At 54.5% G+C, this 25,900-nt stretch overlaps 2 protein-coding genes across 12 annotated transcripts in view; one reads left to right on the forward strand and one right to left on the reverse strand.

Annotated features, from left to right (window-relative positions):
- The window catches only part of MID2 (midline 2), a 138,917-nt gene that overhangs the window by 22,264 nt on the left and 90,753 nt on the right, over positions 1-25,900 (reverse strand). For all 3 annotated transcript variants that reach the window (XM_041119209.1, XM_029996715.2, XM_029996714.2), the window contains exons 3-6: positions 19,676-19,771; positions 10,708-10,815; positions 1,678-1,826; positions 1,030-1,157 (exon numbers count right to left, since the gene is read on the reverse strand). In XM_041119209.1, coding sequence (XP_040975143.1) covers positions 1,030-1,157; positions 1,678-1,826; positions 10,708-10,815; positions 19,676-19,771 — 481 coding nt within the window. The remainder of the gene's footprint in view (positions 1-1,029; positions 1,158-1,677; positions 1,827-10,707; positions 10,816-19,675; positions 19,772-25,900) is intronic.
- Positions 146-21,550, forward strand: LOC121232513. 9 transcript variants are annotated; one of them, XM_041119218.1, is made up of 5 exons: positions 146-303; positions 16,096-16,795; positions 17,289-17,915; positions 18,103-18,356; positions 20,257-21,550. In XM_041119218.1, the coding sequence occupies exons 3-5, from the start codon at positions 17,528-17,530 to the stop codon at positions 20,581-20,583; spliced, it is 969 nt and encodes a 322-aa protein (XP_040975152.1). In that variant the 5' UTR covers positions 146-303; positions 16,096-16,795; positions 17,289-17,527; the 3' UTR covers positions 20,584-21,550. The 9 variants fall into 9 exon arrangements, 7 of the variants coding, with proteins under 7 accessions (XP_040975152.1, XP_040975153.1, XP_040975154.1 ...); XM_041119219.1 differs by having other exon boundaries at positions 16,328-16,795; XR_005931091.1 differs by lacking the exons at positions 146-303; positions 20,257-21,550 and adding an exon at positions 18,561-19,432 and having other exon boundaries at positions 10,825-16,795; positions 17,289-17,506; positions 17,606-17,915; positions 18,103-18,450.

Here is a 25,900-nt window from a genome sequence, read left to right on the forward strand (position 1 = left end):
GTAAGTTTGTGCTTTCTTTTCTTAATATACCTAGGGCTTTTTTACTCGCTTAAGGATAGAGATGGGCTTGTGAGGGGAGCAGAGTCTCTTGACACAAACAACTGTCTCATTTTATCTATCCTTGTGTTTCCCACTTAACTAAACTTTTTAGTGCGATAACAAAATATCCAGGGGCCAGCATGTTTTCAGACGTGCCAGAATGAGGGGTTTTGACTGCTGCCTCCACCAGGTCTGACACCCCCACCCTGAACCAAGCTGAGAAGCCACTTCACAATCCACCTATTTCTCAGCACTGGTTGTGGAGTAAGTATTTTGTCCCATAACTGTTCCGGACACATGTTTGTCATTAACCTTTCATTGCAAGCTGATCTGCTTCACAATGAAGAAAATCAGATTTGGGCGAGTAACGATGTCCTCGCTTCTCCGGAGCTTTCATCCCTCCCACTGGTTTTCCAGCATACAGCACGGTCCAGCGGCAGTTGGTTGCAGCAGGGCTGCTCCTGGACACCCCACATCGTCCCAGACAAGGGCAAGAGCAGCATTCGGCCTCTGCTGCGGTCATCAAGGCAGCACCAAGAGGCCCAGCAAAGTCTCTGCCCACCGGAGTTCATAACTTAGCACCCAGAGACCCACAAAAAGGGCAGCAAAAGGGAAATGCTAAAGCATGCAGTGCATTAGAAGTACAATAATTGGTTAATTCACCGTTCCCTCCCTGTAATCGACCCTCTCCGATCCTTATGGGCATCAGCCTCCTCCCCGCCTTGTGGAGACCATCGTTTTTCACCTGCTTTCTGAACTTTTCCACCTGTCCTCCAGGAGAGGCAGAGTGCAACAGGAGAATGGGGACACATCACTGTCCTGGTGACAAACCCCTGCTCTGCCACAGCTGACCAGGCATTTTTTAGTGGTGAGAATGAGCGGCAATCTAGTTTGCTTTAAAATATGCCTGCCAGCCCTCAGCGGGGCGCGGAGGGGGGCTGTGGGGAAGATGCAGGGCGCAGGCAACGGGCAGCGTGCCTGTGCACTCACCGGTTAGATAATCCAGCCCCTCCAGCAGCTTCTTCTCTCTGGAAAAATCTAAAGCAAAGTTTTCAAAGGCGTCATTAAAATTGATATCTGGTATCAGAACCTGAGAGGATGCAGTTGCCATGGCGACCCTGAAAGAAAAGAAGAGACCATCAATACGCATCAGGGTGCACGCCGCTCCCGACACCCAGCAGCAGCGAGGTGGGGGATTAAAAGGGTGCGAGCAGCCTCACAGGGACATTACACGCTGTTGGGAAACCGGCTTGCACCTACTAACTGCTGCTCCTGCCCCAGGAGAGTGGCCTGGCCTGGGGACAGGTCCCCAGAGAGGTGGGGGGGGGCTCCATCCCTGGGGGGTCCCAGCCCCACCTGCCCCCCGAGCTCCCTTCGGATTGGCATTTCCACCACTTTCCCCCCATGGAATGATATTTGCTCCCACAGTAGATGTTCAGCTTTGTTAGGACCTGCCATGCAACTTGTGTCCTGCGAGGGATGGGAAGCGGTGACCCCCCCAAGCCCAGTGTTTATTTGAGGGCAGCACGCTGCAAGGCTGCAGGGGGGAGGACGGGGCGTCCCTGGGCAGGGAGCTGCAACCAGGGGACAATGCCAGCGACATGCCATCGCTGTCCCGAGCCAAGCAGGCCAGCCCACCTCTCGGCCACATTCCTGGCCGTCTGCAGGAACCGCGCATGGTCGTTCTCCTTCAGGATGTGCTCTGCCTGGTTGATGAGGACCGTCGAACGCTCAAGACACTGCCGGCAGTTAGCAACCTGCTGGGCCAGCTTCCGCAGTTTCATCACCTGCGAGAGGAGCAGAGGGAAGCAAAGGTGCTCAGAAGCCAGCACATAGCTTGAAAAGCACAGAAGAAACCAAATCCTAAGCCAGGGGCTGCTCAGGGGAAGCAAGGAGCAGCAAAACGGCACAGAAATGTCCCCAGATGCTCTGGGGAGGACAGCAGCAATGCACTTACCATGTTAAATTTTGCTCACAGGTGGGAAAGCCCCAGGGAAAAGCCTCCAGACTGCTCTAAGGGTCTGTCATGATTTAACCCCAGCTGGTAACTAAGCACCACACAGCCGCTCACTCACTGCCCGCACCCCCCCCCCGCCCCGCCCAGTGGAAATGGGGGAGAGAATTGGGAGAAAGGTAAAACTCATGGGTTGAGACAAGTACAGCTTAATAGAACAGGAAGGAAGGAACTAATAATGATAATAATAACAATAATAAAATGACAATAATAATAATAAAATAATTAGAATATACAAAACAAGTGATGCACAATGCAATTGCTCACCACTTGCTGACCGATGCCCAGTTAGTTCCCAAGTGGCGATTCCTCCCAGCCCCACTCCCCCCAGTTTATATACTGGGCATGACATCACATGATATGGAATATCCCTTTGGCCAGTTTGGGTCAGCTGTCCTGGCCGTGTTCCCTGCCAACTTCTTGTGCCCCTCCAGCCTTCTTGCTGGCTGGGCATGAGAAGCTGAAAAATCCTTGACTTAGTCTAAACACTACTTAGCAACAACTGAAAACATCAGTGTGTTATCAACATTCTTCTCATACTGAACCCAGAACATAACACTATACCAGCTACTAGGAAGAAAGTTAACTCTATCCCAGCCAAAACCAGGACAGGGTCCCATGTGTGACTGGAGCAGGACAGCAATGCATCCTCTCTCCACTCCTCCTGTGCAAACAATGTCATCCCCCCTGTGCCAGCTCTCAGTAGATTTGGCTGGGAGCGGAACGCTCCTGCAAAGCAATTCAGCACAGGGCAAGGAAACCTCACACTGGCTCAGCCCCAGCAGAGCTGCTGGAAAACATCACATTTGCAGCCGCAAATCGTTCTGCAATTAAAGGTGAGGTGCTGCAGTAAGACAGGACAGGAGTTACCCACAACACAGGGAAGCAGGAGCTGAAAAACCAGCCCAGGCACTCATTTGCACCCCAAAATAGGGCGCACGGCTTGAACGGGCTCTGTTCCGTCCACACAAGTGTCCTGTGAGTCCCACACAGCCCATGCTCAGGGCTCTGCTGTGTCCAGTGGAAACTCAGACCTGGCCCAGCCACCGTTCAAAAGGGGACATGAAGTGACTCCACGGAAAAGCACCTCTGGCACTTCAGTCTTTTCCCTGCAAAGCTCTGTGGAAGATATTTACTGATGGCTTAAGACAGCACTGAACAAGCCATTAAGGAATAAAGAGAATAGGTTTGATGGCACCTCTTCTCTCTTCCCCAAAGTACTGGTGCTCAGCAGTAGTGAGTGGAGCAAAGAAACCAGAAGAAACATTATTTCTTAGGCAAAATCTCTGTATCTCAGGAGAAAGCTGTACTGGAGCACTAGGGAAAGCCCCTTTGAAACTCCCACCTCCTCCATGCAGTCAGGGCGAAGGTAAATGAAAGGCAGGCACAAGCCCTAGGTCATCTCTGAAGCTGCTCATGGATTGCAATGGTCATATTTCTGTAGGGTCTACTGAATTAAGGTCTACAGCTCCAACAACAAAATAACCACGAAATGCAACCCCCTTCATTCCCTCCTGTCTCTACATGAATACACACACACGTGTGCAGCCACCCCTGGTACCGACTTCACCCCGGTAAAACTCGGTCGCCCCGGGGCTCAGACCCTGCAGCATCCCTTCGTCTCCCAAAGAGCATGAATGGCACCAAGCAGGAGGGTAAAGGGGCTGGAAACCCAGAAGCAATGGGGCCTTGTCAGAGACCGGACAGCTTCACACTGGAAATGGGAAAATTCAAACGTGAGCTAGGAGCTGAGCAAGTCAGAGGGAAAAGGGAGGTTGCAGAGGAGCTGACAGATTTTGGGGGTAGTTCTCCTGTTTAAGCTGCAAGCACAGGGGAGCTCAGGAAAGCCAGGAGCCAGAGGTGGCTGAGGTCAATGCCATGTGTTTAAAACCCGCTGTACCATTGCTCTGGCTGTCTGATGTTTTGCTGGTGCCAGAGACAATATTTTGATTTAGGAGGAGCAGTCCTGGATCCTACATCGGCACCAACGAAGACACAGAAGAAAGCAGGCGGAATCAGCACACTGGGAATTGCGTTGGCAGCCAAGCTGGAAGTAATACTGTATCTGGAAAAGCAACTTGAGAGGGGCAACAAGGCACTCGCTAATGAAATATAAATTCCCACTGCCCTGTTCCTGCATGCATCTGCAGCAAAGGACCCCACAGACACTCAGGGGAGGGGAAAGCAAATTTCAGCAGATGGACCCTGGCCAGGAGTACCTGAAACAGCAGATTCTGAAATGATAAATCCCACTTCAGACCTCTGCCCTGTGCTCTGCAGCCACATCCCACACGAGGCTCTCCTGAACATTGCACAAATGTATCTTAAAATGAAATGAGCGGTCCTCCAGGAGCACGCCTGCGGCACCCAACCAGAGAAGCACCATTTCCTCTCACTTATTTAGCACACACTTGCAACCAAGCATCGTGCTGGACTCATCCTGTGAGAATGCAACGGCACAGATTTAACCGTGTCCTCTCTGCTCCATACGATCACCCGCAGCTCTCCCAGCCCACCTCCAAAGGGACCAGCTAGTACATTGTGCTGCTCGGCTGCACGCCTTCCGATTATTTCCTTGTTTCCTTTTTTTAATGAGGGAGCAAGGTATTTTGCAAGCCTCGTGAAGCCACCGTGACAGCGGCTCCCAGAGCTGCTCGTGTGGCAGCTCCTCTCCTCACTCGCCAGCGCTGCCCTGCAGCACACTGTCAATCTACACACCCCCCACCCCGTCTGCGGTTTGAAAATCCATCAGGAAACAAGAGCAGGAGCTCCCAGAGGTGACGGGAGGCTGCTCGAGCTGTTCTTCTGAGGTATCAGTGCTGTCAGTGCATTTACAATTAAGTAGCATGCTAATCCCCCAGCTGACAGCAGGGCCCTGCTCCCCTTGCACGGCTGCAACCGTGGCCCCTGGCACCTCTGCAGGAGCTCAAAATAGACAAGACCAAGGGTGAAAAGCCAACAGATGAGCTCCGAGCACCTCAAGCCAAGAAAAAGCCGTGACTTTGCATCCCCCCCCGAACACCTAAGGGTTTCCATTGCACCCTGCCACACGGCTGGGTGCCAGCCGATGGACCCCGCCACGACCAGCATGGCACCCACCCAGCTGCACCCACTCCAGTGCCAGCCACAGAGCAGCATGCTGGGCTGCAGCAGGAGGGGACCTCGGGGTGAATTACCAGCAAGGTGAGGACACTTGGGCATCCTCCAGCCAGCACCACGAGCTCTGCAAAGGCACCCAGGGTGAGGCATCCCTTGGGAAGCGCCCGCTGCGTTTCCAGCACAGATGAGGACATCACCTACCAGAGGTGAGGATGCCCCTGGTACCTGCCTGCTCCAGCCATTCGGCAGAAACACCTGCTGGACTCCGGCACCCATCCCATGAGATTTATTACCCCAGCCAGCCCTGTGCTGGCTCCGTTCAAGCAGCGAGGAAGCTCAGGTTAAACCTGGGAGGTGACGACATGTGGCCAGGCAGCTGTCACTTGTCAGCAGAGATGGCAGAGCTGTTAGGTGACCAAGGTACGAGGGAAACCCACACGTTATCCCTCTTCCTTCTCCTGGGCTTTTGGAGGATGTCAGCTCCCAGCCCCGTGTCCCCACAGAGTGATGCTGGGCTGCAGCATCTCCTTGCACCCACGAAGATCCCAGATGGGGCTGACCATGCCATGGCCACGGGTCTCAGGACAGAGCCACGAGCCCAGAAGGAGCTGGACAATAGGAGCAGGCAGAGGAGAGGGGGAGAGGGAAGAAGGGAGCAGAGCACATCACTTGACCGTGGTTTAATCGCTCCACTCCCCCCGCAGAGGCTGGCCAGCTCCCAGGCGCACAGCCACATACACATGCAGGGCTGGCGTGCCGGTGGCCAGGAACAGGACCAGACGAAGCAGGTAGTGCTTGTTAAGCCACATGACACTTGGATTTGTTGCCACTGCTGTTATCAGGACAAGATGTGCAGCCTGCTTCCACCGCAGCAAGAAGTCACAGGCTCTGACTCGCTGTTGACTTAATGCTCAAATGTAGTTTGAACTACAGTGACAGCAAATAACACTGTGAATTCAGAAACACTCCTGCCAGGGCCCTGCAAGCTGCCACGCGCCCAAAACGCTCCTGGGGTTGTCCTGCAAAACCTGGCCTCACTCCCCATGGCCCTGGCAGTGTCCCCCCCCCCCAACTCCCACGGGGGTCGAGGTTGTGTGCAAACACAGAATCACAGAAGGGTTTGGGTGGGGAGGGACCTTCAAAGACCATCTAGTCCACCCCCCCGCTGTGGGCAGGGACACCTTCCACTAGATGAGGTTGCTCAAAGCCCTGTCCAGCCTGACCTTGAACACTTCCAGGGACGAGGCATCCACAGCTTCTCTGCTTCTGATCCAGTGGTAAAAACTCTCTCTCCTTCTCTCTCAGAAGCCCCCTTTATCTACTGAAATGCCGCAATAAGGTCTCCCTGCGGAGCCTTCTCTTCTCCAGGCTGAACAACCCCAACTCTCTCAGCCTTTCTTCTAGCAGAGGGGTTCCATCCCTCAGACCATTTCTGTGGCCTCCTCAGGTCCCACTCCAACAGGTCCACGTCCTCCTTGTGCTGGGGATCCCACAGCCAGATGCAGAGCTCCAGGGGGGTCTCACCAGAGCAGAGTAGAGGGGGAGAATCCCCTTCCTCGACCTGCTGGCCACGCACCCAGGGCACAGTTGGCTTTCTGGGCTGTGAACACACGTTGATGGCTCATGTCCAATCTTTCACCCACCAGCATCCCCAAGTCCTTCTCAGCAGGGCTGCTCCCAACCCATTCATCCCGCAGCCTGTATTGATACTGGGCATGGCCCCAACCCAGATGCAGGACCTTGCACGTGGCCTTGTTGAACCTCAAGAGGTTCACATGGGCCCACTCCTCCAGCCTGTCCAGATCTCTCTGGATGGCATCCCTTCCCACTGCCCCAGCACAGAGCTGGCTCCAAGGGCCTCCTGGCCAGCAGACGACAGAGGGGACTTCAGTTTTGTTCAAGCCTCTCCCAATACAGCCATCCTTTACCAGACAGCGGGTGGGCTAAGAGCCCCCGTTCTCCTCTGTGCATCCTGCTGAGGGTCTGTGGTCACTGCTGCTAGACTTTTCTGTAGTTAGGGCTAGCAGCCTACAGGGTAAGTGCTCAGGGCACATCGGTTCGTGAGAAAAACCCCAAAGCCCACAGTCTTAGTGGTGGGACCAAATATCCAATCTGTCCCTCGGGGCAGCAGAGCTGGCACCCAAGGGCTGCACCCTTCAAAGGGCCAAGGAAGCTGGGTGGTGCTTTCCCCTCCTGATACGCAATAAGTGGCAATCACCCCTAAACCCGAACTCTCCTGGCCTCTTCCCAGCCAGGTAGGGCTGAAAGCGTGGCTGCCTTGGGATCCTGCCCCTCACCAAGCCACCCCGCTGCACTTCCCACCTCTGAGGAAAGCATCCCGTGGAGACCTGGTCCATCCCAGTGCCGGGGTCTGGGGAGGGCTGGGGGACGCCATGCGGAGAGATGGCCACCTTATGGGATAAGACATGCGTGAACAAAGCCAGCAACACAGCATCTAAACGATGGTGTGGATCGCTCCATAGCCACTGCCATTTGCTTCTTGTGTCCTCCTCACTTCCCGGCACACCAACAAGATTGTTAGTGAGCAAAAAGATGTTGGCTTGGACGAAAGGCATCCAAACAAGGGTGTCAGACCCGCGACAGAAAGCACATGGGACATGTCCATCTAGAGCCCTGGGGTCTGGGGGGATCTTCTCAGGCTGGTCAGGAGTTCTGCAACCCCCAAGGTCCCAGCACCAAGACTTGGGGACAGGGAGGGCTGCCACCCCAGGGAGCATCCCAGGGGACGGCGTCGGGGGGAGAGGGCAGGGAGCAGCACGCTGCAGCAAGCTGTGCCCCAGCAGCACGTAGCGGGGAGGAGCACGAGCTCATCTTCGCTAGCAGCAGGCAGGCACAGCTCAAAATGGCTATTTGCACAAGGAAGCGATTCTCCTGCTGGGGCTTAATGGGCTGATGGATGGTTCATTTTACGACCAGCCTTGTCAGAAAAAAAATTATCAAAAGGAGAAAAAGGAAGAGAAATAAGATGACTTTTGTTTCAAGGGAGGACTCAGGGAGCTGTGCAGTAGCTGTCAGCCTCAGGCAGGGAGAGGCAGGAGAGCCCCTGCCCTTGCCACAGTCTCTCCCAGGAGCTGCTGGCGTGCCCGGACCCAGCTCTCCTCGGCCACATCCCCGCAACAACCACAGCCTGCAGCATTAATCCCAGGCGATGCCTCCGCTGTGCCCAAGGGAGAAGGAGGTGCAGATGCCCTGGCCCGAGGCCAGCCGGGGCTGGGCTGTGACACCGGCACCGGCAGCGTCCTGAGCAGGCGACATGAGTGCTGGCACCCGCCGGCCGGATCCACGCCGTGGCAGAGTGCTCTTCAGGGCAGCCCAGCTGCCTGCTTCCCTCCTGCTCCTCCTCTCACAATCTCCCTGACAATTTTCGATGCCTCCTGGGTCCTTCCCAAGTATCCCCACTGCCTCGGTGCCATGTTCGCTACAGGGTGCTGCCCAGTCTCATGGGTGGTGGTATCCGAGCCCTGGCAGAGCACAAACCTGAAGCCCTGCAAGGTGCGAGCCCAGCTTGGAGCCGCACGTGGGTTCCTCAGTATCCGATCTCTGGTGGGTTTCCAAAGACATGCATGTGACGCATCCAGGGAGAGCTCTTTTTTAGGATTACTGGAATAAAAGATACCTAAAGGCTGGGCATGGCAGGTGTCACCCTCCAGGCACTCTCGTCTGGCATCCTCGCTTGCACCCACGACCACGCACAAACTGCAGGCTGCTGCTCCGGTCCTTACATCTCTCTCGCTGCCTTGTGGAGGCGGAGGAGCTCCATCTCAGAGCTACCACAGCGGTCCTGGGAGGAATTGGCTGCCCCATCCCAGGCCCAGGACCGCCACTCTTTCCAACGCCATGTGCCACTGTGATCAGGCTCCTCCATGCATCCATCAGGCCATTTGTCAGGAAAGGCAGCCCAGAACAAATGGAAAACCAAATGGCAATTCAGCAGGAAAGCAGTATTTCTCACTCTGCAGTTGAAGCACTTCAAACCAGGCGCAGTCTCCAGCACTTCCTCCTTTCTTCTGTGTCTGGAGCTTTTTAAACTCTCCAATGTTTGCGGCTGGGGCTCCTCGGAAAGGCTGTTTCCCGTTCACACTTGGAAATTGTTGCTCAGAGGTGTCGAAAGCAATGGAGGAAACCTGCCCAGCCTCCCCACAGCCAGTGCCGGCAGCACGGAGGCTACAGAGAGGCATTGCTGTGCTGCAAACCCGCAAGTTTCCATCTCCAGCCCAATTTCACCGGCAAAGAGGCTTATTCCAGTTTCTGGCTAGCGTTGGAAACCAAACCCAGTCCCCCCCCTGGTACCACCAGTACCACCGTCCCCACATCCATCTCCCACTGGTGCGGTGCTGGGTTTGCAGCTATGTGAGCACAAGCTCGCTGCTCCTATCCTGGCAATGTATAAGCAGCTGAGCATTGCTTCTGCTGATGGTTTTGGGCACTAATCAGGGCCTCTCTCCTCCACCCAGCTGCCAATTTGTAGGAAAATAACATCTTTGAGCCATTCAGCTCCCTGCTAAATATGGCTGAAACTGGACAACATGGTCAAAAGATGTTAGGGGAAGAAGGTGGGAAGTGAGAGGCAGACAGACAGATGGACCAGCAGAAGGCACCGTTACACAAAACATGTTCCCTGAAGTGGCTGGGATAAAAGCAGGCATTTTAAAGCTTCCACTCCTGCCAAGGGTGTCTGAGAGTCAGGCTGCTTGCCTCTCTTGCGTACGCACGCAGCGCAACCCGCACCCAAAACTCTTCCCGGAAAAAGTTTGATCTGGGGCGATGCTGCTCCCCAGGTTAGCTATGGGCACTGTGATGGATGCAGAGCTGGTCCCTAACACATGTTCAAGCTCAGTAAGAAAGGCGAAGGGCTTGTGCATGTGCACTGTAAACTCCCGTGGATGCCGCTCAGAGCTACAGCCAAGCCCTCCAGCCTCTCTCCAACGCACGGAAACCACTGGGAAAAGCCAGAACATGTGGAACCACTGGAAGAAGGGTCCAAACACCCCCCCAAAGAAAAGGGTGAGAAACCAGCTCACCTACAGCTATGCTGCAATGCAGAGCGTGTAGCCTCTCCTTTACCTGCAGTGCGGGGCTCGGATGGCCCTTCAATATTAATTCTACATTACTACATTAGCACCACCGTGTTAGAAAAGCCCTGAGGAAGCTGTCTGGACCAATCCAAGAAACTGCACCAATTTGTCATGCTAATCAATGTGCCTTCCCTCCTCCGGCCACATCAAGCATGTGCCCTGTCCGCAGTGGAAGAGCCCTGGGGACAGCAGCAGCGAGGGACACCCAGACTTGCGCGCCATTTGGGGCGGCAGGGAGGCGAAGGTGTGTGCACCGATGGCTGCCCAAAACAATTCCTTCACGGGCAAGGCAACACACACTGCTAGCAGCCCCTCTGCTTGCGGCTGGGACATCCCAGCACCACAGGCTGCCGAACTGCTGGGCTGTGCCCGGAGAGGAAGGGCAGACCCTGCAGCAGCCAGCCCACGGGCGCGGGAGGGGACCCTCGAACCCTGGATGCACGAGCCGGCCCTCCTTACCTTCGTCTCCTTGATCTTGACGGCGATGACCTGCTTGCGCTGGCGGATGATCTCCATGAGCTCATCACACTCCTCCATCAGCTTGGCCTCATGCATGGCTGTGTTCACCTGGCCAGGAACAGCAAAAGCACACGCTGTCAGGAGGGGACACACTCATCCCCGAGCCCGGCAGCCCCGCAGGTCTCCCAGCGCAGACCGGGAGAAATGTGATGTATATCCTCCATGTTGGGCCCCAGCTCTGCCGGCTGCCAGGGGCTGAGCTGAGCAGGAGATAACAGCCCCGCAATGCAGACAGAAGCGGGCTGGCTCGCCTGCATCCATTGCCACCCCAGCTGGAGGAAGGAAAAAGGCCAGAGGAGGGCGTGAAGCTCTCCTTGCTGCACGTCCAAGGTCAGCACTGGGTGGCTTGTGGGGCACACGCTCCTCCATAGGTACCGTCCCCTCCTCGAGACCCGGAGCATGGGCTGTGGGGAGGTGGCAGCCCGGGAGCAGCAAGCCCCTGCAGCCACGGCTGCATTGCTTTCCAGCAAAACTTGGGTACCACTGGACAGCGCTGACACCCAGCGCTGGCCTGTGCCCACCCTGCGCAGGGATGCTCGGGGATCTCTCCACCTCCCTTCCCTGGGCAGGCTGCATGTTTTTGGGTGCTCTGCACAGCCACAGCTGCACCGCTTGGGCTGCTCTTGGCACTCCCAAGGGAACCCCATCCTGCCCTCGGCTATGGGGCAGCTGGAGGTTACCCTGCCCTAGCCGTCCTGCTTCGAGGTGAGCAGCACAGGCTTCTTGCAGAAGCAGCGAGCTTCGCTGGCCTCCCCTCCTGAGCAAAACTCACAGCTCTCTCATGCACCTACACCGAGGCAGTGCCCGTGTGCTAGTTAAAGCAAGAAGAGGCTTAAAAATGAATGAGTGCCCTGCTTGGAAGAGCAAGGGTGGCTGTGACTTCAAAGCATCTGCAGAAGCGAGACTGAAAGCAACCACTCGGCACGGGCAGAGGGAGGGAGCGCAGGCAGAGCCCACGGGGGGCTGCACGGCTGCAAAGGGCACATCAGGAAACACCGTGTGGGGTCTTAATGAAGGGGCTGAACCGGCTCAGGGCAGCAACAACTATGGGCAAGTCGGGCTGGTGTAGCCATCCCACCTGTGCTCCAGCCGCTCACTGTGCCAAGCTGCAGCCCCAAGCTCTGCAGCATGGTGCAGGGCCCCGGGGAGGAAAAATCTTCCCCTTCCTGGTGCTGCAGGATGCTCTCGGCAGGGCTCCAGCACTGGAGCTTTCAGCCCACAGAGCAAGGAAGCTGGGCAGCCGCTGGGCATGGCACGCCAGTGCTGCCAACCCGGCAGGCAGGGCCAGGCAGGCAGGGTGGCAGCCCCGGGCTCCACAGATGCCTCCATTGCCCTTCTTTTCAGCCACAGCACAGTGCTTACAGTGCCTCGTGGTCACAGAGTGCTCCTTGGGAGTCTCTCTCTGAGCAAAGCCTTTTACAAATAGCCATCCTTCCCCTAAAACAATAAAAAAGTACCAGATGCTGCTGGAAGCACCTGCTGCTCCAAAAAGCCCCATTTCTTCATAGTGCAAAGGTTTGGCAGGATGCGTGCCCAGACTGCAATAAATCTTTAAGCTTTCTCCAGCTCAAGGCAAATTTCTTACCATGCTTGCAGTTCACTTCCTAAACTGGGGCACCATCCCCTAATGGATTTTGTTCTGGGCTCACAATAAGGGGAGCCTGGTGATGCTCAAACCCATAATTCTCCTCCCCACACCATCCCCTCCTACCACGGTTCCCAATGCGAGACACACAGCTTCGGCTGGACCGGCCCCCAGCAGAGTAACGGAGCGAGGATCAAACAGCACTTTCATGATCACAGCCATCTTCCAGACTGCTGCTTGTATTTCTCCCTCCCTAACCTTGTTCCTGGTATTTATGGTTCAGTGGCAAAGAAATACAACCCGCTACACAGCACAACCAGTTCTTCCTCCCACCCTGCCCTCCGGAATCGCTGCACCAAGAGGAGGGACTTAAGCCAGGAGATGAGGAGACCTCGTGTAGACCTGGGCACCTGGGTCAGTCCCAGCAGGGGACTGAAGATGACACAATCACACCAGCCAGAGCTTTCCAAAAGTCACCTTCAGGTCTGATCAGCTATTGCAAACCACCTTGGACATGATGTGGCCTCTTCCAGACCAGGTCTGGTCTCCCTGTGGCCTCTGCCATGTGGATGGTTGGCCAAGATGATAATTTTGCTGCTTAGCATCTACCAAAACATGCCCACAGGGAGATCACATATGCTCTCCCTCCCCTGCTGACCAGCAAGATACCCCCCAGGCAGGCAGGGCATTGCCAGCAGGCTGTGTGGCTCTCAACGTGCTTTTGGGGAAAGCAGCAAGATGACACTCAAGCTCCTTGGTCATGAAGGGACAGATGCTGCAAACAGGGGAGACCAGCATGTGTGGCTCCTCCATTTAGTTTGGACTCTTGAGCGACCGATTCTGAAGCTTTGCTCTGGAAGATGCTACTTGAGATTGTCGAGGACCAGTAAACCCTCATCACCCCAGGCTACAGAGCCACACTCCTTGGCGGAGACAAGGGTGGGGGACAGCAAGAGATGGCAGCAGGACACAATGGCAGACTTGTCCCATAAGGCTTCAAAGAAGAGCAGAGAAGCCCAAGCAGGAGATCCATTGATGATTTCCTCCTTCATCGATCTCCCAAGTCCATCGGTCCTTCTGCACAGACGTCACTGCTACGGGTGCAGGAGCTATCGGTGCCCAGCCAGGCTCTGCCACGCAGGCGCCAGGCGTGTGCCAGGAGCACCGGGTAGGACACTGGGGACCTTAGAGAGCAGGAGCCCTCCCCAAGGTGGTCAGGAGCTGAGATGCTGGAGGATTTGTCTGAATTGCAGCTCCTCCAGGTAAACTTGAGCTGGTGCTGCCGGCAGGAAGGTGGAGAGTGTGCCCTTCAGAGAGATGGGATGATTAGGATGCAGGTAGTGGGGGGTCAGCATGCTGGGGACACAGGGGGGTCCCACCCTGCCCCTTGAATGAGCAGAGGTGAGCATGGCATCAGCCCCAAGAGGCAGAAGGAAACAGTAGCTTGCTCCTACAAAAAAAGCTGCATGTGTCCTGCTTAATTTAAGCTAATTAATCCCTGCTGGACCCCCTTTTCAGGCTTCAAATACACAATTTTTTTTTTTTTTTAATTTTAAAGCTGAAAGGAAGGCATACAAAGAGTGCAGTGAAAGCACAGGCAGAGGTTTCAGTCCTCTGTCCCCAGGAAAGACCAGCACGCTTGGGGGGATGGATAGGAAAGGGGGGATACACTTTACAGAAGGGGAATTGAGGGCTATCACTTAAGTTAAACAGTGTACTGGAGGACATAAATAGGTTTTCTTCATTTTGTACTCTCAAAGCTATGCGAAACAGTGGAGAAGTCTGAAGGCAACCCAGAGTTAAACACATTTGATACAAGATCTTTTTTTAAACCTGGCCAGCAGATTATGCAACACTGAAGTGGGAGACAGCTGATGGTCTGCAAAGATAACTCCACCAAGAAAAAACAGCGGATGATCTTCCAAATCTGCTGCAAGGTAGCAGAGAAGGGAAATCAGACCCAGGGTTTGGAGCCTGCAGCAATCTGTGCTGGCGACAGCAAAGGCGACAGCGCTGCCTTGCAACCCAGGCTGTCGCAGAGGGTGCTGGCAGCACACTCGCCCCTGGAGGCACAAATGCAGACAGAGATGGCCATCACTCGAATTCCCCAGGAGCACAAAATCAGGACTGTTTTGCAACTGTTTGCAGCCGCGATGCTTGCTATTGCTGGCAGGCGGGAGCCCTGGGTGCCAGGACTGCAAAAACAACAGCAGGAGGAGAAGCAGGGGGGGTCCTTTAGCAAGTGCCAGGCTCACCCTCCAACCTGGCATGCCAAGCAAAAATCCTGGGCTCCTTGTTAAATTAATCCTAAATCTGAAAACCTACCCAGGGCAAGAAATCTGCAGCTCAGCCAGCGCTCATGATCTGGGAGACTGAAGGCAGATGAAGCTGCAGAGGCCACCACAGTCCCTTTCCCCAGCTGCCTTCTGCCCAAAAAGGAGCATTTCCAGGCCAGGGTCCCAGCCCCAAAGTGCCAGCAGAGCACAGAGGCGGGATTTCAGACCAACACAGCTCTGCTGGCAAAAGCCCTGGCTCAGGCACAGCTAGATACTGGCCAAACCACTTTTATTAGGAGGAACTAGTTCCCAGGTAAATGCTGCATTTGGGGGTGAAGACTCGGCAGGTGCTACGATTGTAGGAAAGCTGGGCGTGGGGAGAGCTTTTAGACGGGGGGGGGGGGGGGGGGGGGGGGAATACTTCACCCTTCTCAGTGTGTGTGTGGGAAATGTGCTAGGGACAATATAGCCCTCCAATAAAAAGCAAATGGTAACACTCAAACCTGGGAAGAGCTCGCATTGCGGCTTGGGAAGGGATGAGGAACATCATCTCAGCCCAAGGCGTGATTCACGCACAAACTTCCTCCTCCACACCCAGGCAGCAGGAACCCAGCTCCGAGATGGAGCAGAGGACCCTATCCCACCCCCACAGCACTGTCACCCCCAAAACCCTCAACAGGTTTTTGACTTTGTAGCAAGGCAGCCGTGCCCCAGGGGACAGGCACCAGTTTGCACCAAGGCCAGCCCTGCGGCTGCCACGGCACAGAGGGCCACCAGCCCACCTGCAAGAGCAGCTACACGGGCAGCATCTCCTACTGCCCTCCCTGATGGGGACATCAGGGTGGGTACCATCCCTGCTACCCACCCTGGTATTTTACAAACTCAGCTTCTTTGTAGGGTCATTACCTGCCCTCTTTGGTCCGAATTTCGATCACTGCCACGGGATTTGGTCCCTCAGCGGCAGCCTCCCACGTGCCGTACAGAAGGGAGTCACTCCTTGCGACGCCAATGGGCAGCACAGGCTCAGTGGCTTGGGGACACTCGCAACGTCCTTCTCTGGGATGCCTCCCTGTGCACCTCAGGGTACTGGTGGCACAGTTTCCTGGACGTAATGTGGGACTTACACTGACCATGACTTGATGGGCAGAGTAGGTTGGGATCACGTGTCCGCCTATATGCAATGTCCACAAATAGCTCAAAAGCAAAATCCTCTGTATTCAGACTCACGGGAAAGCGTAGAGGGGCAGAGATATTTTCTACTTCACACTTTAATGTGCTCTCTGAAAAGGTGCCTCTGAAGGGCAGGACTGCATATTTAGTAAGACTGAAAAATGTATTTCAGCTGTTATTTTAAGGAGAACGACTGATAAAGCTGAAAACTCCTAAACTATGTAGAAAACAACAGCCTAGAGATCTGAAGCTTCCAGAATCAGAAAGAAATACCAAATAGCTTTCAATTCTTCACAGGTCAGTTCGTTAAGATGCTGGAGGTGGATTCAGAGGAGGAGGAGGTTTGGAAAGACATCCCACCGCCCTGGCGCATCCAGATGCATCCCTGTTCCATCCCTGGTAGGGTCTTGGAGTCAAAGCATGACCTATAAGAGCAATGAGTGCTGATGACTGTCACCACAGCTCTGCAAGGATGTTCTGGCTCCTTCTCTGCCTGCAAGACATCCATTTGCTATCTCTTTTACCATAGTGACTCCAAACCTGCTGAGCCCTGGGTGAAGAGGCAGCCCAGGAAGAGACATCCCCGACAAAAGCCACTGCTACTGCAGAGCCAAAAATCCCCCTCGCCACCACAACACACCAGCAGAGAGAGAAGCAGGACAACACGAGCGACGCAGGAGCATCGGCGCAGCCGCACTCGGGAAGGCCAGTCATGCTGCAAAACCCAGAGAAACTCACAGCGTGTCTCAGCTCCTTCCTCCTCATGCACTGAGCTGCACTCAGCAGTGGCTTGCAGCTGCTGGCAGCACACACAGCACTGCTGGCGCTCTCAGAAAGGCATTTTGCACTCCTTTCCTCTCTCCAGATCATCAGGACAGCAAAAAGGACCTTATTTAGCAAGCGAAGAACAAAACGCTGACACTGTCTGCAGGAAACGCGGGGGTTAGGAAGCACCTTCCTGGCCTGAGAGCCCCAGACGCTCTCCAAGATACAGATGGTGAAGAACAAGCTGCAGCTCCCTGCACAAATACTTCCCCGTGTGCTTTGCTATGGGCAAACGACTCCAGTCAGCGTGTGCAGCATCCCCACATCCCCGATGGCTGCTCGGCCCACGAGGCAGCTCAGGGAAGTCGCATGGGAGGCCGCAGGGCTTGCATCCCCCCCAGCAAGGGTTGGAGTGACCAAGGGCGAAGCAAATATCCGTCATGTTTGCTCAGGCACTGACACCCTCCCCCCGAATCCACGTCAGCGATCCCTGCAGCAGCCCGGTGTTTTTATTCTCTAGAAAGGTGTTAGTTCAAGGAACCACTGCTTAATTTAGCAACCAAAAAAATCAATAGCCCATTAAGAAGAAACTAATTGTGACAGCCTCTCTCCATGTATCACTTCAGTAAACAAAGCTGCAAATTAATTTGCTATTAATTGGTATGTGCACTTTGAAACAACAGTAAGGTATTAACCGCCTTCTTCCTCTCGAATGTTTTCCACAGGAGTGCATCGCTTATGAACTCCTGACTCTGGAGACGCAGCCAAGAGGCAGCGTCAGTTTGCTGGCACAGGCTCTCCCTGCACGCAGCTCGCACAAACATTTCCCTTGGGGATGCAAACAGAAGATGCCTGATTGCACACTGGGAACACAAAGAGTTTTATAGATCAAGTGGTCAAAGCAGCAAGGTCAGCTGAGTCCCTTTCTTCAGCAGGATTAAAGGTGATCTCCTCTCTTCCTTCGATGCTTTCTGTAATCCCCTCTACAAAGCCTTTCCCACTTGCTGCTGGCTTAAGCCTGAATGTTGCTATTCTGCTACAGAATTCAGGGCTCAGGCAGGAGAGATTGCAATCGCCGTCTGACAGCAGGAAGGATGCAGGGAGGCAAAATGCACATGTTTGGGAGGAGGAAGGAAAGTGGGAAGAAGACCAGCCGCTGCAAACCGGGAAAAAGGCTGGGACCAGCCTTGCCCTGCAAGGGGAAGCTGCTGTCGCAGCAAGGATAGAGATAACATCCCCGCCTGCACTGAGAGGCCAGGGACAAGTCACTGTGCCTACACCGCCACAGGGTGAAGCTGGCCCTGAACCAAGAATGAATTCGAGAGATGAGGAAAACAGCTTTAACAAGCAGGGTGAGGTTCAATGAGGACCACTGCAGGACACTGCACCGTCCTGAGGAAGGGCAGCCAGGCAGCAGCCTGCAGAGAGGGTCTGAGGTGGGATGCCTCAAAAATGATGCGGGAGACATGGCTGTGAAAATTGCAGCCACTGCAATTCCCCAAATCACACCTGACCCCTCCTTTATTCCCTTGGGAACAGTAGTCCTCATTACCAGCCCTGGTTCACCTAAGCCCTGGAGAAGATGTAGACACATCCTTCTCCGGCACGAAAGACTTACCCGCAAATGCAGTGCAGCCCCAGCTCACGGACGGTGGACACAGCAGCCCTGGGGAGCACCAATGCCTGGAATGTCAGACCCTGCACTGCAGAAGGGAGGGCTGCATTGGAAAGCCCCCAACCCAGCCCTGCAGAGGGGAGGACCATCTCACCCACTGCACACCCAGATGTTCCCAGTATTGCTGCCTGTACCTCTGTCCTCCAGGCTGACTCGAGTTCCTTGGCTTTGCTCCTGAGAGAGGGATCTCCTACAGCCAAAACACATCCTGGGTGAGAGCACACCCCACCCATTAAATGCTTGCAAACAGCTGTGGGGATTTTATATTGCTTCTTTGCCAGCACCTGCAGACACTCATTGCTTCCCTCCTCCTCTCCAATAGGCTGTGGAGAGGACTTTTGCTCAACCCACCCCAGCATGGTGGGGTCCCACCCTCTCCTTCCCAAGAGGAAAGGGTTGAAATATAATTAACACAGTACAAGCACCCTGGAGCTGAGAAGGACCCCCACAGAAACTTCCACATCTGCCTGGGCACACCTGGGCAGTTTCAATACAAGCTGCAGTTATGTGACCACAGCTCCCTTCTTGGGCCGGCCACATGGACGGCTGGTCCTGCTGAGGCTGCCCCAGCCGTGGCTGCTGCGTGCTGCTCCAACACTGCTCTGCAGGCACAGCTAGCAATTTCCTTCTGGGCTTTCCTGGACCACTCGTCACTTTGATATCCAAGTGCTTTGCAAATATTAACCAGTTTACTTTAACAGCACTCCCAGACAAGAAAGAGGAGGTGTAAGTAGCCCACGGTTTCATAGGGAATTTGAAGCACGGAGGCATCACGGTCAAAAGGATTTGTTGTTTCTGGGAGCGCAGCTGGAGATGCCCCAGCCTTTGAAGGCAGGGTGCAGGCTATAGCACGCTGAGCATCCAAAGCAAACTCTCACTAATGCCTTCCAGCTGCCGATGAGGTTTTTCAGTACTCAGCCCCAGCGGGTCCCACCTGTGCACCAAAGGAGACAGAAGCTGCCGGCAAAACCGCACCTGAGTGCTGGAGGCAGCTACGAGAGGGTCAACTCCGCTTCCCCCCTCCCTGAGAGCTGAGCTGTGTTTGCATGCCCTGTGTCACCCATGCTTCAACCAAAAGAATCCGCCATCCCCCACGCACAGAGCAGCCAGCAGGTCTTCCCTTCCTAAGCCAGTCCAGCAGCCTGTGTCTCTTCCCAGTAGCTCCCAGTCTTGCCACCTTCTCCTTCAGACCCTACAGACCCCTGGGAACCATCCCTGCATCCTCCTTCATTTGGGACTAAACTCTCTGAAACAATTCAGCCTCCCACCAGCCCCCCAGCATCAGCGATGCTTCCCACCACAAGCTCATCTCTGTTCCCAGGGCAGCCCCCAGGGAAAGGACACAGGAGCAATCCCATGCATCCTGTCATTCGAGCTGGGAGCTTCCCAGTGCACCTTCCCCATCACCCTCCCAGTACCCTGATTGCTCTCACCAACCTCCACTTGCTGGCAGATCTGTATCAGCTTGGCCATCTGGTTTTCCAGTTCACTGTTGCGTTTAACCAGGTTGGTGAGATTCGTCTCCAGGGTTTGCTGCGAGTCCAGAAACGGGAGAGGAGAAAGAGAAAAAACAAAAAGATCAGCAAAGCTGGAGGACTGTCCCCAGTCCCCCATTAGCAACCGAGAGCATTTGCCACCCAACACGCTGCCTGAGGGAGCGACGACTTGGGCAAAGGCTCTTGGGTTTCTTGGCAGCTCCTGTCCATGCTGGTGGGTTGTGCGAGTGCTCAGCCCAAGACGGGGACCACCGAGCTCAGCACCGTGGTGGCCCTGAGGAGGTGGCAGCGTGGGTGTCTGCCCTTTGCTGCTCCTCTGGAGATAGTCTGAGAAGCCGGGGTGGGTTGTGTTGCTGCAGCAAAGCTGAGTTTCTCCTGTGTTCCCTGGAAAACTGTACAGGCAGCTGGAAAAACATCAGGAGTATCTAAGTTTCTCAAAAATGTTCCCAAACCACTTGCTGCTGCTGAGCCCTCTGACAAGGTAGGAGAGACTAAAAGTGCCGCTCCCCCTGTTTCTACCAGGAAAGAAGCCAGCACTGCTATTTTCGTCATCAATTTTGTTTTGCACGTGGTAAGGAAGCCAAACAAGAGCCTGTTGAACCATCAGAGAGGGACTTCTCTCCTTTGCAAACCATCTCTGCCGGAGCAACACAGGCACAGGCAGGGAGAGCAACGTGGCAGCTCCAGATCGAGCCACGGGGACAGCTCGCCCCGCGCGGACAGCCAGTGATCCGCAGCCTCTGCCAAGCAGCGGGGACAAAACCCTCTCCAGCTCCTGCCAGGCTGCCCACCGCTGCCGAAACCCCGCCGAGTTTGGCCGTTCCCTCCCACCACATCCCACCTTTTTAGAAGAGTATAAAGAGCTATTCTGCTTCGATGGCCAGCCAGCAAGCCTGCCTGCTCGGAATGAATCGCTCCTATTTTCCATCCCTGCTCTCCCCTCTTTGTCCTCTGTTGGTACTGGCAATAAAGGGCCCCCGGGAGAAGCTTGTGGTCCCCACCGCAAGCTGCCTGCACTCCCCTTCCCATCTCCGCAGCCACGCTGCCTTTCGCTCGTGGGAGAGGATCACCGCCGGCAGATCACAACCCAAGCGGCACGGGGATCCCCGGGGAGCACGGTCTGTTTTGGCACCCGCAGGCTGCAATATTCATGGAGCAGAATGGGATCCAGTGGAGCGCGGAGAAAGAGCCCATTTGAAAAGATTTCGATATCTGCGGACACACAGTGGACTCGTATTTCTTTTGGATATCAATAATTTACGTGACACCGCATTTCCATTAAAATACGCAGTTCCACTAAGAGGAAATGTTTTATAACAAAGTGCTCACTACCTGTTGCAACGCTTGTCGGGAAAATGATATCCTATTAATATTTTAAACTTCAGGGCTGGAAGAGGATCCCTGCGGTGTTTTATTCATCCTCGGCTAGAAACTGCAGTCCGAGGCTTTCATCAAGACTCCAGCAGACCCATAAACACGGCCCTTCTCTGCACGCACAGATAATTTGGGGGCTAGTTAGCCAAGAGAACTTGAATCGTAGTCATGAAGCACAGGCAAAGCATTCATTCCTGAAAAACCACTGGCTCCTAAAATACTCCGAGCTCGTTTGCAATCCTGCAAATTGCTAGCCAACGGCGGGTGAAGCAGAACACAGAAACAGGCTTGAAAAATGAAATAAAACCCAGGGTGCCTCAATTAAGTGGAAAGTGCTTTGCACAACAACGCTGTATCGATAATGAAAAAGCCAGCTGCTAACAGTTCCTGCCACCCTCTTTCCTTATAGCTCAATATTATTAAACATAATTTGACTAAAGCATTGAACATTTAACTTGCTAATTATCTTCCTCATCACTAACTCGGCTGCACTGAAGTTGCAGCTTTGAAATTGCAGCCGATCTGCTTTAATGTTCCAGGACTGTTGATGGAGGGCAGGAAGGGGAGGGAGGGGAGATGAGCTCGACACATGCTCTTTGAAGCACACGAGTCCAAAACACATTTGCAGCATCCCAAGTTTTCCAGGGGACAACATCACTCCTCCCCTATCCATAAACATGCACAAAACCTGCCCCTGAGCACTTATCTCTTCGTTAAGCGTACGCTGATACTGCAGTGATGCTGAAGCAGTGGGCAGTGTTTTACTCGTATTAATGATGGCTCAAAGAGCAAGCACCCTCTCTTGCTGCTCCCCGGTTTTGCAGGGCTTCCTTAGCGAGGCACCTCTGACTGCTGCAAACCCTTGTGCAGCACGTGAAAATGCAGATGGAACCATTTCCTTCTGTTTGATTTGCTGAAACAAATAAAATATACTAGAAGCTTTGATTACACCAGCTGGTTATTTTGTAGGTATATATAAATTACGGCAATTATAGGGGTTGTTTTTTAATTGCATTATAACATGCTCATAATTTCCCCAAACATTCACCTTCTGGCCTGAAATACAGAATAGCTCATTTTGCTACAACTGGGAAGTGAGAAAAGAGATAAAAAGGAAACACCACCATGTCCTTGAGCAAAAGTCACTGGTGCTCAGTGAGACGAAGGGGCTGGGTCACCCAGGTGATGGAAACCCGTTTGCCCGGGGACGGCAGGACCAGAGACGAAGAGTGCACAGATACAGTCACCGCGGGAAAGCAGCCGAGCCTTTCCCAGCCTGAGCTGGCTGCAGCCGCACAGCTCGCAAAACACCCTGCCAGGATCAAACCCTCTCCGGCAGCTTTGACAAAGCAGCTCAGCGGCTGCACTTCATTTACCTGCAGGTGTCCAGATGCAAAATAAATATATTTGGCACCCAACCAAAGAGGCTGAATAACATGGCACCGACATTCATATTTTATTTAGTTACGTGCATGATGAGCAACAACTTCTCGATTTTCTTTCTTCTCCAAATATCAAACAAGCAGTTGAACTAAATATGGATTTCTCTATTCCTGTTTGAAGATAGCATCAAGGTTGGGGGTTCAAGACAACTTTAGGAATTACAAATATTAGGCTTCCTCCTGAGCCGCTGTCCTTTGTCAAACATCACCCTGCCTGCACCCGGCAGGAGCATCCTGCACTCCCTGTGCTGCTGGGAGCTGCACTCCATGGCAGGTCCCCCCACACCAGTCTGGAAGCTGGTCTGCACTGGGAAACACAGTCAGCCTCAGCCTCTGAGCCCCAAGCAGGCTGGCAGGGGAAGGGGTCCCTGCTGAGCTGCTCGGGAGCATCGCACAGACCTGGTCTTGCTGGAGCCACTGGGTGAGGGGGGGTCTGATTCCCACGGGCTTTGAGCCGCATTGAGCCTCAGGTCTTCTGCACCAGTGGGAACCCCTGGGCATGGGACAGGAGAATATGGAGTGCCCTGTAGCTGGGGAAAGCCTTAGACACAGGAGTGCAAAGGCTATCGGTGGCATGGGGGGGCTTTTGCTGCTGCTGGTCTGCGCTGACATTCACTTGCAACCAGCCCCAGTGCTGCTCTGGTGGGCGAGAGGGCTCACCCCAGCGAGCCTGGCGAGATGGCAGGGGAGGGCATCATTTAGCTCTGCCTTATTACAGGACCGGCTTTCCACATTTATCTTCATGCAAAGGCAGCCAAAACTGGAGAGTGTTTACTTGCAGCGATTTATTTAGGGCTTTTTTCATTGCTCTTGTTCATTTATAATTGCTTTCAATAAAGGACACGGGTCCCTGCCCTGCTCCCTCCACGTACCATAAACACAAACCACACGTGCATCCATAAACACGCACATGCACACATGCACAAAAGCCAAACCAGCTGCAAAATGCTTCACCACACGCCTGCTGGCCCCGACCTCTGGGGCTGCAAAGCAGCAGGAAAACCTGTCCCTGGATGCCTACCACCATTCACCAGCTTCACCAGAACGACGCAGGGGAAGGGCACCTGCAGCAGCTGGCTGGGATTTCTGCCGGGTCAAGGATGCACGGCCAAGCCCTTGGTGGCCGAGGATGTGCTGTCAGGGCTCCTGGCATGGGAAGGATTGCTGCTGGGTGTCCTCTTTGGTGGAGCAGCACAGGAAAGCCAGATGCCACCAGTACATTGCCCAGGGTATCTGGAGTCAGCCATGATCACTCCTGCAGGAGCTGGTCAGATTTTAAAACCACAGTCAAAAGTTCTTGATGGCATCCTGCAGCTGCAATGCTGCTGGAGCCATGGGAAGCCCACAGCTATATCCCTGCTCCCAGCCAAAACGCTGCTGTGCACTGAGCTTCTGCCCCAGGCACCCGCTGGCTTTGTGGGGACGAGGGCACTGACGTGGCTCATGTCGGGAACCCCAGCACAGCTTCTCCTCCTAAGCGGCAGCTGGCCTGCGTTACCTGCAGCCAGGGTCAGTCCCAACCCCATTTGCCTCCCTCCGAGGTGCATTTTGGGGAGGGAGGGTGATGGGGTGGTTGTGCAGCACCTCCCAGCTCCACTAACGACAGCTGCCTCCGCGCTGCCAAACCGAAAACCCAGGCGCTGGCGAGCGCAGCACAGACCAGGCTCTTCTCCGTGGCCACGGCAGGTCCAGAGCCCTGGTGCTACTCCCATGCCGGCGGATGCTCCCGCTCCCATCTCCCCTCCCCACCGGGCAGTGAGAGCACAGAGACCACCCGCTATTTACCACCATCAGCCCTGGTAGTGACACATCCCTCTGAGAGGATGTTTATAACCAATTCCCAGCCCCCAGCCAAAAAAAAAAAAGAATCGGGGGGGAAATATGATAAGCAAGGCAGCTGCCTGCCTTTGCTAAAAGAATTTCCCCAGACAATAGGACAAGTGACAGAAAGACACGACTGAGCTGCCGAGCAGCTCCCGCGCAGCTCCCGCCTTGTGACACTAATGCATTTTAAGTCGCTTTGGAGCAAAACATACTGAGTAAAAGCTGAAATAAACTGCCAGCTTTCAGTGCCTGGTATCGCCCTAACCAGCAGAGCTGACCTAGAAAATCAAGCAATTTGTTACGGCAAGGTTCTGACAGTGTTTCTAATTGTGCTGAAGAGCGTCTAGAGCAGGAGCCGTGAGCCAGGCAAAGAGGCTCTGGTAGTCACCCCACCAGTCGGCCACCTGCACGGAGGGGGACAGGGACCGAGGGGAAGCACTTGACCGAGAGATGAGGATGCACGAGGGTGCAATTCAGTGCAGTGCAAAGACAACTTGCAACATCCCCCTCCATGTCCCTTGCCCAGTCAGAGCAATTAAGAACGGCTCTGAATGTGTTTATCAGGTTTAAACCCTGAGCGGCTCTTTCTACGCTCACCTTCACGCTGGCTTGGGAAGCGGAGGAAAGCTCCCCCGTGGGGAGCAGGGCTGGTGGCCGGGGGTGCTGGGGACACGGCGGCGGGCATGCCACAGCACAGGGCTCCCCGCTGCATCCACCCAGGCAGCATCACAAGTCCCGCGGTGGCAGTCACCCGTGCTGCCCCGGCACGCGGTGCTCAAGCAATGTCCCAGTCCCCAGACTGAAGTCTGGGGGGGTGTCTCCTCACCCCACGCACGGCAAGCACAGAGTTATCTCAGCCCAGCAAGAGCTGGGGTTGGATCCTGCTCTCAGTGGGGCAAAGCCACCGTTTCAGTGGCTGTGCTCCAATTTGCAATGAGATAAAAGAGAGAGGAAGGAATCAGCCCGGAGCCCAGAGGAGAAGCTTTGCTGGGCTGAGCAGGGACACAGGTGCAGAGGGAGGGCAGGCAGGATCAGAAATAAGTGCTCTTCCACACAGCCTCTCAACGCAGACTGCATTAGCACACGCTGTATCTCGTGTCTCCTTGGGAATTTAAATTTAGGAGAAAAAATACAAGAAGAAAAAACCCAAGTAAACAGGGCTAACTGAATGTAAAATTTGCAGCTGTTTGTTGTGCCACTGCCTAATTAGCACATATTGGATTTCCATTTTTTTGGCTCTTCTTGAGCATCTTCTTTTGGACTGAGCTAACCAGCATTGCTTGGACTCGTCTCGATTATGGGGAGCAAGGCCCTCTTCCGTCTTGCCTCGTGAGAGATAACAAAACAGCCTGGACGTGTAATGCAGCCCTCCACGCGCTGGCCGGGCTTTGCACGTACCCCACATCCACCCCCCCGGGACACCGTTACAGGTGCGGCAGGTTCCCAGCAGCTCTGGCACTTAATTACTGGATGGTCCCAAAACCAGCCTAATGAGAGCAGACGAACCTGTGCAGATGCTTAACCAC

The sequence above is a fragment of the Aquila chrysaetos genome, chromosome 21 (assembly GCF_900496995.4).
Source record: "Aquila chrysaetos chrysaetos chromosome 21, bAquChr1.4, whole genome shotgun sequence".
Lineage (NCBI taxonomy): Eukaryota > Metazoa > Chordata > Aves > Accipitriformes > Accipitridae > Aquila > Aquila chrysaetos.

Excerpts from the sequence above, each read along its gene's own strand:
- LOC121232513 (XM_041119218.1), top strand. The coding sequence starts at position 17,528 with ATGCTTTCTGTAATCCCCTCTACAAAGCCTTTCCCACTTGCTGCTGGC. Across the intron at positions 17,916-18,102 it reads AAACAGCTTTAACAAGCAGG|TAGTCCTCATTACCAGCCCT; the intron begins GTGAGGTTCAAT and ends CCTTGGGAACAG. Across the intron at positions 18,357-20,256 it reads TGCACACCCAGATGTTCCCA|GAAAGAAGCCAGCACTGCTA; the intron begins GTATTGCTGCCT and ends TGTTTCTACCAG.